At 40.1% G+C, this 12,522-nt stretch overlaps 1 protein-coding gene across 5 annotated transcripts in view; it reads right to left on the bottom strand.

Annotated features, from left to right (window-relative positions):
• The window catches only part of srrm3 (serine/arginine repetitive matrix 3), a 57,866-nt gene that overhangs the window by 9,990 nt on the left and 35,354 nt on the right, over positions 1-12,522 (bottom strand). For all 5 annotated transcript variants that reach the window (XM_086130556.1, XM_086130557.1, XM_086130558.1 and 2 more), the window contains exons 6-10: positions 11,699-11,767; positions 9,728-9,763; positions 9,251-9,292; positions 8,671-8,778; positions 7,699-7,864 (exon numbers count right to left, since the gene is read on the bottom strand). In XM_086130556.1, the coding sequence (XP_085986682.1) occupies positions 7,699-7,864; positions 8,671-8,778; positions 9,251-9,292; positions 9,728-9,763; positions 11,699-11,767 (421 nt within the window). The remainder of the gene's footprint in view (positions 1-7,698; positions 7,865-8,670; positions 8,779-9,250; positions 9,293-9,727; positions 9,764-11,698; positions 11,768-12,522) is intronic.

The following is a 12,522-nucleotide window of genomic DNA, read 5'->3' as shown; positions in this document are numbered from 1 at the left end:
AACTGAAGTCAACAACATCGGCAAACTAAGATGGCTAACCGCTAGCTTTAGCCGCAAGGGGCCTATTGAGAGTGCATTCATATTTAAGTCTGTGGATCTCTTGCATTAAAAAAAAATGCCATTCAAGGATGGCACAAAACAAGCAAAATTATTAGGCCTTCTCACACTGTAGGTCAGGGCAGTATATATATATATACACATATATAAGTACAACTAAGACATGTCTGCCATCTGGTGGTGATTGGTGATATTATTAGCTAAACTGACAGTCAACTCCACCATATTCACAGGGATTCATATTGATTTTCTTCCTCTTTATATATACAGGTATATATATATAATTTTTCATGGTTTTTGTAGGATCATCATTCATTGTGAAGACTTATTCGGGTTTGTATAAAAAAAAAGTCTAAGACATTCCCCACCCCCAAAACATTTTTTCTTTTTTTGAAAATTAATGAAGGGGGTCACTCTGATGGTGGTTGCAGGCTGCATGGGGCCCGCTCGCCACTAGTTGCCCATCCCTGCCCTAGACTATATTTTGTTATTACAAATATTTCATACGATTTTAGATATTTTTACTGTGTCTTAATACATGAATTTGAGGTCATTGAAAGTATATATTCCTCCTGAAACAACAAATGTGATGAGATCGTGTTATAAGCGCAATGCTTAGAGTATTCATGGATACATTACTTAAAATACTTGAAGGTCCACACTTTCCAGGGCCATCTCCGTCTTAAAGGCCAAAGAAAAATCTCAATACCAAAGCAAACAATCGTACGATTATCAAGTGTACAGTATATCGATTCACAGGACACTTTAATGGGCACTCGTGTGCTTATGAGATCCAACACAAGAGCTCCATCAAACACATTGATCATACAAAGAAAGAAAGAATGGCACTGAGTAGAATGCATGTCCACCGGGATGGCAAAACCCAGAATGTCAAATGAAATTGACTTTATTAACAGTATCTGCATTATGACAGTCATAAAAATCTCTGTCAACAAAGACATATTTGTAGCCACCGCCTGTACGTATACAGGCGACGACAGAGTTCTATTCATACAACAAGCCCTTACCCCAGATTTGGATGGAAGTTGAACAAGCTAACGTAGTAGTAAAGTTACAATTGCAGTACATTTTTGGATGAAAAAAAACATTGTGGACAAACAGTAAAATAAAAAACAGGAAGTATGGTGGTAACTGAGCATGCTTTCTAGGGTCATATTCAAAACGCTGGCGCGTTTTGGCTGCCGCTGCTCAACCCGAATTGTTTTGTGTTTTTTGTTCTTGTAAAGTGTCCTTGGGTGTCTTGAAAGGCGCTTATAAATAAAATGTATTATTATTATTATTATTATTATTGTACAGTAGGTGTCAAATTGTGTTGATTCGAATTGGCCACATGACCAATAGGTGGCACTGTGACTCAATCCAGAGACGTAGACAAACACTCCACAGACACACCGACACCAGGGCCACGTTAGTCGAGGAAATGTTCTGATCGAAGGCAATTGAGCCTTGGACATTAGCTTAGCTCAAAAGTAGCATGCCATATCTAATGTTTCATAGCTATGGAGGCAGCTTGCATAAGCATCTATCAAGCTTGCTATTTTTGGTGCGTTGTATAGTTTGTTTTGTCATCGCAGCTCGGGCGAACAGCTGAAACCCATTATCCCCCCACCACCACCACCACCAAAGAACCAGCGATAGCTGGATAAACTTTCAAATGGTGTCATGCTTTTGTTATATTTTGTACTTATAATACTTTACTGGGATTTTTTAAAAGTACTTTCACGAAAAACCAGCTCAAACTCTTTCCCCAATTCATCTATTAAATAGAGGTTCCAATGTATTGATAAACACATGGCTTCAGCTAAACAAAATGCTCATTTTAAAAGTTAACGTCTGCGAACAGAAAAGACTCAAGGTTGGTAATGTCGGACAGTGGTTGGCTGAGAAGAATTAATGGTCCTGTCTTGAAAAAAATGGAATGAGCTTTGGCTCACACCACAAAGTTTAATGGAAAACGGTAGTGTAGTTTTTACGTAACGCAGCGATAGCCTGATTGACAAGTACCCCCGATGAACACGTTTTTCAAGTGAAGAGCTGTCGCTTGATGGTTTATTTATTTTTTTGTTGTTGTTGTTGCTTTGAATTAATTAATCAAATTCAAATGTCAAGGTACCAATGCACTAATTCATGAACAAAAGACAATCAAAATACTTGGTGGATGTAATAAAGCTCAATTGTCGTTGCCACTTTTACCCACTCTCAGACAATACCAACCAAACGTGAGCATTATTGTCTTGAGTGAAGACGTGTTTTTTTTTTTTTTTTTGTTTTGTTTTTAAATATACAGCCCTTGTATTGGATCTCATTCGATTGTGCAAGGGGAGATGATATAATGTGACTGGTCAGTGTAGCTCTGAAATGCTTCACAACCTGAGATGCTATAAATGTGATCCTTCCGGTAAATAGATCCTCTGACCTCCAGACAGAAGACAGCTTAGTAATATGCTGTCATTAGAAAACTCGCACTCAATAGTGACAACTATTGTGGGGGAGAGAAAAAAATTGCAGAAATCACAAGATGTTCGATCCACCTACAGACAACAAATGCATTCTACTCAAACGGAAAAAAACCCAAATGTTGACAGAGAAAATGGACCAGGGAGATCCACCGAAACACCTGGCTTTGAGAATGAATTTAAGGTGCAAAAAGAAAAAGTAGCGCTCTCAGTATGTAACAAATCTTCCAAGGGTAAAATCATCATCGATGAAGTTAATTTTTTTTTTTTTAAAGACCACTTGTAAAACAACAGAGCGAAAGAGAAAAAGAGAGAAACATGGACGTCACTCAGGCTAGGGTGCTTGTCACATTCTCATCTGCATAAAGATCACGTGCGTAGGGCAAAGCGTTACCTACCTTCCGTTTCAATCAGTGACACGGATGCAATATCAACAAAACAAGGAAACAAAGAAAAAAAGATAGAAGGGAATGTTCTCCGCAGCGATATGGGAAAAAGACAATGACCTCTTTTAGTAACAAAGCTACATTTTCGTCCAGAGACTAACGAGAAATAATCAAACCCCATAAAATCTAAACAAAATGGAAAAAAAAAATCCAGATGGAAAATTAGGATGATTCTAGAAACAACATGATTTGCTTTGTCTTTTTCGCTTTGTACAAATGCAGCCATATTTGTATCCAAACAGGGAAGGGGCAGAAGATAGAGGCGAGTGGATATTCAGTTGTTTATTATCAAAGTAGTGGAGGGGGGTGGGGGGTAGGTAAGGTGTGCATGCAGAGCTGGCAGATGTGGAAGATATGCGGGAAGGGGAGAAAAAAAATGCAACAACAACAAGAGTCAGCTGTGAGTCACATGACACAGATGGCTGGACAAGAGGGAGGAAAAGTGTCACCGCTAAGATGAGCTTGCGAGAGTTGGTACATTTGAAAGGGACCCCAGTCATAGTTTGGCCTGGGCCATCGTTACATTTGACTCCATCTTTGACTACCACTACTCCTACGAATACTACTATGACTACTTCTACAACTATTTAATACTACCACCACCAACAGTACTACTGCTATTTTGATGTCAGCACCTCTTTTTGGTAAAGTGTGTTTATTTTTTGAAAACGGCACATATAAAGCTGTGTCCGGAATCACCCCCTATCCACTACTTCCTTCCAATGTGCTATTTTGCAGTGCGCTTCAAATGTGTAGCGAGTAGAGGTTATTCCCTATGTATCCCACAATGCATCTTGAAAAAAAAGCCAATAGCCGCCGGATACTAGAAAGCAATACATTCGAGACAGAAAATAGCTAATAAAGTGCTGTGAAGCAAAAATATCTTGACTCAAAGTAATGCAACACATTAACACAGCCGGGCATAAAGTGCTTTGCTTGTCATAATTTCGGAGCTGTTAATTTTATGATTGACTCATATTAAAACAATATGTTATTAGAATGACCCATTTGTTCATCTTTTTTTGGACAGAAGGTTTATCACCGGTGAAACACTTTTTCAGTGAATCCCCCCCCCGCCACGATATAAAAATCCCTATAAAATTTGTGATTAGGGAGGAGGGAATAAGTAAATGATTCCAAACGCAGCCTTAAAGTGAGCCTATGGTTTCAACTTGGGTGACAGAGAAACATGTTGAAAATGGCTCGGGTCCCTTTAAAATACAACGCCAATGTTAATAATAAAAGTATGTGATGACCCACATCATCCGTAGGGTCCGCTTCTTTTAGTTTACGCGGCGACCCCTGTTTGACACTGTCTCACTCTCATCCTTGGATGCTTTCCCTTTGGTGTGCTGCTTTTTATCAGAGCTGGGAAAGTAACCATGACATGTACCCAGCTTGTATGCAAACACATTTAGTCATAGATGAAGCTTTTTTTCCATGTTAAAAAAAAAATGAATGAAATGAAATGAAAAAAACATTCCTAAGCACATTCATTATTTCTACGCAAGATGATTAGGAATTGACTTTAAAGTCAGAATTCTGAGAATAATGTCAGAATTCTGAGATAATGACGAGAATCTTGACAACCTTTTTATTTTTTCTTCACCGGCTATACTCCCCTTCCATACATTTTAGTATTGCATGAAATGTCATTTTTTTTGTAACATTCAGGGATCTAAAAAAATGACAACACGAATCATTTTAAAACTTAAAACCATCGGTGTGACCTATAATATATATATACTGTATATATACAGTATATATATATATATATATATATATATATATATATATACACAGTATATATATATGCCGTTATATTTTCATTTATTCATTGCCAACGTTTATATGTTAATTTCCCCATTTTTGTCTAAGCACGGCCCAACCCAAACAAACAAACAAAAAAATCCCTTGGGAAAGCATCCAGTAGTGTTTTGAAATGAGACAGACCCAAATGTAAGTCAAGGGCAAAATATGTGTATATATCAACTGAAACTGTCAAAAATCAATCAATCAATCAATCACATTTGCGAAACCACACAGCTGCAGCACGGTAACTCAAAATTGATTTCACCCAGGGAATGCTCACACAATAACCACCTTTTGTTGAAGGTCAACAACACCTAAATAATGGTTGCTAAGATGCTTGAAATATTCAAAGGCAAACGAAATAGGCACCTTAACAAAGCTTGTTTGCCATTCGCCACCCTAAATATCAGCATAGAGACAGTAGTCAACACAGAGAAGATACTGCCACCTGGAGGCAACATGCACACTGACATGGAAAAAGAAAATCGAATCGATTAACTCCTGCTGTAGTGCCCCTGCAGGAAAGGAGAATCTATGACTGAGCAGAGCTTAGTTTTGACAGAAAGACGACTGGATTGACAAGAAGAAACAATTCCACATACCCAGTTAACCTACTTGGTCCAGCTCCAAAGCATTTGAGTGCTTTTTATATAAACAAAACAGACATTGGGGAATTTAATAATTGTTAAACACCACGTAGATTGATTAAAGGGGTTAAAAAAAAAAGAAGAATGAATGGCAGAAGCAGACAGAGATCAGATGAGGCCTCAGAAGACACATGCAAGAATACAAAACAGGAGGCAGCAATGCGCTTTAAACGACTTCGGAAAGATTCATTTCGATAATATAGCGATCATTCTAGTTTAGTTCTGGTTGCGTTTTCCCCCAAAATAATTGTTCTAATTGTCCTAAGGAGAGCTTGGTACACAAGATAAAGACAGAATTGAGTGACCTATTTTCCAGCAACATAAGAGGGAGCTACACATGAACTACAGGCAGATGTGTAAACTGGGGCTGAACCACTTAGTTTTTTAAAAATCAAAATAACGATTACAGACAAAGCAATCACGTGATTGTTAAACCTCCGTTTATTTATTTATTTTTTCTTTTTTGGTAGCGCTGACCCCTTCCTGACCCCGAGTCTGTTGCATCAACTTTCTCACAAAAACGCCATCTCCCTCCTCTCCTGCCAAGCTCACGAATCCGAAGCAGCAGGCGGCGAGTGAAACAGGTCATGCAAATCAATCAGCTTCAAGCTGCTGTTCGCAAACTGTCGGGGTGGGATGCTAACTTGCTAACCGAATTTGCGCGGCATCGAGACTACGGATGAGATTAAGGCACATTTTTGGACGCAAGCCATGGTCTGTCTTTGCCATTGCCCAAAAACTGAAAAAAAGGGCTTTGGTGTATAATACTCGTTTCACAGAAGTCTGGCTAGAACTGCATTAAAGCGGAGAGCAATCAGCTTTGAAAAGCAAATTAGCAGATAAATTGTGTGGATAGAGAAAATAATACAGTATAGCAAAGAACACAGGACCCCCCTCCAACCCCCTAACCGCCAAATAAAAATCAATCAGGTCAACCAGGACAAGGTGCTTGTAAGGTCAAAAGTATTTGATTTAAAATATAAAATTGTGGTAATATTAGCAATAGATTTGCATTTCTTTGCTCTATTTTAAACCCCAAAGTATAAGAAGCAGAGAGACAAATGTTTGGATAATTTCTTCGACAAGGAAATAATTATGTTTCACATTTAAAGAACAATACTGCCATTATAATTTGTATGCTTACGTGTACACGACGATAGCTACCGTTGGAGTCAAGAGATTCAGTTGATGTCCTGATATGAATTTTTGGTCATACCAATCACCCCTCAGTCTCTTATTTGGGGAGTGAGGGAAGTGAACCGAATCAACATCACAACCCCCCTCATTGCAAAACTCTAAATTGACACACAGGAGATCTGCGATCTTGATCTTTTCTATTTAGTCACACATGAACTATTTATCATTTTTGTGTTTGGATTATTAGTATTATCATTGTAGTTTAAGCATATTTTCTCCAATTTTTTTTCCATGTACTACATTTTGTACACAACCCCCCCCCCCCCCCCCAAAAAATTATATTTTTAACGGCATGCGTATTATGCCACTTCATTGCTTTGGGAAGCTGCGGTGGTTTAAAAAAAAAAAAGCAATTTGCTCAGGGCAGGGATAATAGCAGCTAGAGCTTTCTGGGGTTTTCAGCTCATGGAGTGATTACATAAATAGCTTTCGATATCATGTGCCTGATTGGGGTCGCCATCATTTTCCGTTTTGCTTTGAAAAGTTCTGTAACACCTATTTGTGTTAATTACACACATCCTTGGTATATCCTTGATATCTGTGCGCAGTGTTTGCAGTCAGTCATACCTGCCATGAACTCGCTCAACGCCCCCCCCCCTCCCCCCTTATTATATTCATATGCCTCAGTGAGCAACCACCTGAAAGGTACCACAGGTTATTTTGCTCATTAATTTGGCATCATAATATTCTGAGATGGCTCGATTTTGCATGTGAGGAACATATGCTAATTTTTTACTCAGGGGATCTATCCGGAACAAACACACACACACACACACGCACACACACACACACACACACACACACACACACACACTCTGAAGGAACCTTCGTCTGTGGTGCCACAAAACAAGAACAATGAACAAGATGGCAGAGGAGTCAAAAGAAAGCCAGATACAAAGCAACGGGTCTTCTAAACATCACATATCAGGACAATCAGAGAGCATATGCCCTGTAACCTATGAATTACTTATGAAAAGAATAAAGAAAATGTTTACGTTAGAAACGGTGGGCAGGTTGGGGAAGGGGGAGGATTAAGGGGGTAGAATAGAGGAGATTACATACATCTTGCACCTTATCACCATCTGTGTGGTTGAGTCTGCCGGCTTTGTGGCAGTTGTGACTGCGCTTGGGGTGGTCTCCATTATGCCAAGCGGTGGGACTGTTGGGGCCGGGGGATAGTGAAGCACTTGCTGCCTTCTTTCCACCTCTCTTGTGCTTGGAGTTCAGTCTGGAAGAGAAGAGCCAATAAATGACAGATTTTTTGGTCCAGGGTAAAATACAAATTGTCACCATCCATCTATCCATTTTCAACAGCACTTATGCTGAAGAGGGTCTCGGGAGTTGCTGGAGCCTATCCCAGCTGACTTCAGGCATAAGGCGGGATAAACCCCTGAACTGGTCGCCAGGTTTTTGGTTTTTTTTGCATTTACCATGTACAACATTGAATGCATGCACATAGATGACAATAATAGTTGAACTTCACCAAGCTAGCAAATTTGATGGCCAACTAGTTAATGTGCTGACATTGGGGGCGCTCCTCGACCTATTGGTCTCGCTAATGTGGTGGCATATTATGATTTATTTTATGTTTTCCGATATTAAATACCCCATCTCTCTCACTCACTTTGTTTCATCATATTTTACCTTATGTCCACACGATGGCCATAAACACACTTGATGTAATCCTACTCGCACACTACACATTTTTCAGCCTGTATCAATGTGTTCCATACTGTTTTATGTTATCTTCTGCCATTTGAGTCTAATCATATTTCTAAATAAATGTAAATAATAGACTCCCCCAAAGGCCTTTAAACAGTTACATATCCAGTGATTTGGATTGAACACCAGGAAATTACATTTGCGTTAAAATACATCTCATGGGGGTCATGATAAGATATGCCAACACGTCCCATTTTTATTCTAAACCTCCCCAAAAAAAGGAAAATAAATGAATTCTAAGTGCTTGTGACACGCCAGGGTGATACCGCTGTGTGGGGAAAATCACACACGTGTGTCATTTGTGCAATGTACCTGCTGGGAGATTTGGAGGCGCTCCCAGCGGATGACAGAGAAGCGCTGCGGCTGCTGCAACAGCTGCCTTGACGCTGTACGCTCCTCCTGGGGGTCTCTGCGGGGGACCTAAACGAAAAGCCATAAACGGACAAACAGACACGCACAAAACAGGAAGGAATTTGTATGTATGAGTACACCACAGGGACATACACACAAGCGCGCAAACTCGGTCATCCATCTGATTGTATGTAAAGCGGGACAAGGCACAGAGGAATATTTTGAGATTGAGCCAAGGGATAGTAGAAAGCGGGGATGAAAACCAATTGGTGTTTTATACTCTTAAGCATTCTATATAAAACTGAATCGGACATAAAAGATTTTTAAAAAAAAACAACAATATAAATGTATGACGGACCGGACCCCTTGCTCACAACTCGGCCGATTTTTTTTCACTGTTCCAGTCATCTATTGCTTTCTCAAATGAAATTCTGAAATCTGCAAAATGCACAGTATCTATAAAATAAGTGTAGTACGGTGGTATCAATCCAATAATTCTGACAGCTTGACATGGGAATAAGATGTTGGGTGGGTGACTCACCTCTTTTTCTTATCTTTGTGTTTGTCCTTTGGGCTGCCTGACCTGAAACAAAATCGAGAGACCGGTCAAGAACAATTTTTAATTCAATATTTAACAGTAATAATAATAATCATTATTATTATTATATTTAACAGGTCATCACTCCCTTTCTTGGACTATATATTGGATTCAAACCGAACACCAAGGAAAATGTGTCATATGGCGTCTTCGAGAACAGAGGTGGCGTAAGAAGAAAGTTGACCAAAAAATTGTATAACCAAAAACAAGCTATTCGAGGATGAACTCTGTGTGCTGTACAAAATACAGCAAGAGCAACTGACATCGCAGTTTAATTTGCAATTAAACTGTATCCAGTTTAACATTGTAAAACCAATGAGAGAGAAAATCAAGCATCGCGTGTCCTTCGTTGTTTCATTGCGCAATATTTTTCACTTGGCACTTGGTTTCCAGTTTCCTTCTCTTTCCCCACACACATACCTGTACCTCCTCTTTTTGGTGGAGCCTGATGCCGACCTACAAAAGTATAACAAAGCTATTATTAGACAGCTTCAGAAACTGAATTATTCATGTGTGTACTGCAGGAAAGATATTTTTAACCGGAGAATTGATTTGACATAATTCCACATTGCGATTTGTGATGGTGGCTGACCTTTTACGAGCAGCAAAATAACAGTGGAATTTCAAATAATTGCTGGAAATATTTGGACTAAAATTCACGACCGGTCCCACCTAACACGTGACTCAATGTCAGAATCCAAACACTGGCATGTCCTTACATGCAGTTACTATGTGTGAAAAGAAAGGAAGCTCTTGTGTAGTCAGATGCAGCTTCCTGGTTCCTGCACGAGATACACTATATTGACTTTATTTATTGACCCAGGCGTTCAATGACAGCTCCCCCCGCCGCGCACAGCCGTCCATATCACTTTAATGTCACCCTTGTCGCGGTTTCCATGGAAATTCGTGAAGGTCTGTGGGAGTTGTTGCTATTTTGCGGAGGAGACCCACAGCTTCCCTACCGATTCACACACCGACAGCGTCCGCTGGCGTGGCAGCAGGAGAAAGGTGAAAAAGGGGTAATAAAACTCTCACAGGCTGATATATGAATTATTGCAGCAACCCATTTTTCCCCTTTCGGAGGGAGCCACCTGTGTGCTTGTGGCGAGGGGGAGTCGTTCTGGGGAACTCATTGTTGACCAAAATAGCCGCATAGGAAATGCATGACATTATTACATAAATCTCAGCTGTTTTGCCAAGATGTTTACAAGTACAAGTAGCCGTATAAATTTCATGGCATCGTAAGAATCCAGTACTGCCCCCTCACTTTCCACCCGCATGTGCGACTTAAAAGGGGCGAATATCAACAAGGGAGGCCGTCTCTGGGGTGGAAGCCTTTCTGCTTTCCCTACGTGCCTCGGCCATGCATTATTCAAGCACCGACAACATGTGCACCGCAGAGCAGCTGTAGTGTGACACTCGGGTGACAGAAGAGGGGCAGAGAGGAGTGAGATAGAGGAGGTGTGGCTGGAAAGTGGGGAACAAGGGTCCTGTAGTGTTTGATAATTGAGAAGAGGGTCATTATTTCTTCTGGTATGCAAATCTCCTGCACACAAGGAGGGGGTGTTGTTCGGGCTGTACATTTGGACCCACTAGTCCCCATGATAAACTATATTAACAAGCATATTGTGTGTACGAGTGTATGCCAAAAAAAAAAGTACAGGTGGTTCCATTCTGTGTGTGACTGGACTGGTTCGTTTGGAATTTTCTGTATGTATGCAAATGACAGAGGGTCATATTATGTGTATGCAAGAGTGTATGCAAGGGCAGATTTTTTTCATTATGTTCATGTACTTGAAGAGGACAAAATTTTACGTGAGTTGAAAAGTCATATTTTTAGCGAAATATTCCCTATATAAAAGTTGATATTCTGATGAGGTAGTAAGTTAGTCTTAATTTTGCCATTGGTTCTATTTTTGTGCACAGTGAAAGTCTAGCACGGGCTGGGTAGGCTGGGTATTGCAATTTCTGCAGATGCGTGCAGCTTGGCACAGTTACAAATGGGTGTCTTGCGCCGTTGTGGGTGTGTACACAGCTGACTTTCTTCATACTCACAAAGCCTCCTTTCACAATCCATTTTCCTGCTTTCTTACCATCCATCATTTATTCCTCACCTCCTTTGCTAACTGTCTGTCTGCACCTTCCTCCCTGTCTTGCCTCTTTTTCATCTTCCCTTTTTCTTCCTTTTCTTTCATTCCTTTCTTAGCCACTTTCTCCTCTTCTCTGCCAAGGCAAACGGAAGCAAGGTCAATGCATGAAAGGCCAATGTGGTTAACGAGAGGGGAAATCAGTTGCTCTTCAACAGCAAGAGTGAGATTTTTTTCCCTGAACATTAATAGCTTCCAGTGATGACTCACATATACTTTATACATTGTTTATAAATGCACACACCTGGAATGCTTGTGTCTCTTCCCACTCTTTTTCTTCTTCTGTTTGCGATTGGGTGATGAGCTGCCAAACCTGTGAATGGAAACTTCATGTGTCACGCTTAGTCAACGACTCCCGCCCACTGTGCCATGAAACACCGGCAGGCATGCAGTGAGAAATTCTCCATTTTCACTATAATTGATTATTTATTTAGTTTTGAATCATTAAAATTATGTATCTTTGTTCATCTATCAATACCGGTGACATATTGTGACAGGTAGAACAATTAACTGTTGTTCCGCCACAATCCAACTGTTTCCATTCATACATCAGAATAATTTGCTCATGAGTACTTCTGACGACACACATGCAAAGATCCTGCGACAACCATAATATGTACTTGTCCTTTAACTCTTTCTTTACGCTTTTCCTCACAAAAACGACTGATTTGTTGCACACCAGGTTAGTTTTATTTTGCATCCTCCCCAGTTTCCGTGATTTTCCGCACAATAAGGCGCATCGAAAAGCATTCCGTTTTCTTGTGCACTTTATAATCCGCTGCGCCTTATATATGGACCACTATTCTGATTTCTTGGAGGTACTATTTTAAATGTTCTGTGAGGTGCTTTGTTACAGCTGCAGTGGTTGTGAAGGCTCGATACAAATAAAGCTGTATTGTATTGTATTCCCATTATCATAGCTCCATCTAGTGGATGCGTAACGCAACCGTAGCCACTATTGTAGCTTCCTTCTATGTGCTTTATAATGCGGTGCGCCCTATTTATGAAAACAGTTTTAAAATAGGTCATTCGTTGCGCCTTATACTTCGAAGCGCCTTATAGTGCGGA

This window comes from Hippocampus guttulatus, chromosome 15 (genome assembly GCF_054856545.1).
Source record: "Hippocampus guttulatus isolate MCC_2025c chromosome 15, RoL_Hgut_1.0, whole genome shotgun sequence".
Taxonomy (NCBI): Eukaryota; Metazoa; Chordata; class Actinopteri; order Syngnathiformes; family Syngnathidae; genus Hippocampus; species Hippocampus guttulatus.
This window is presented reverse-complemented; position numbering and strand designations above follow the sequence as displayed.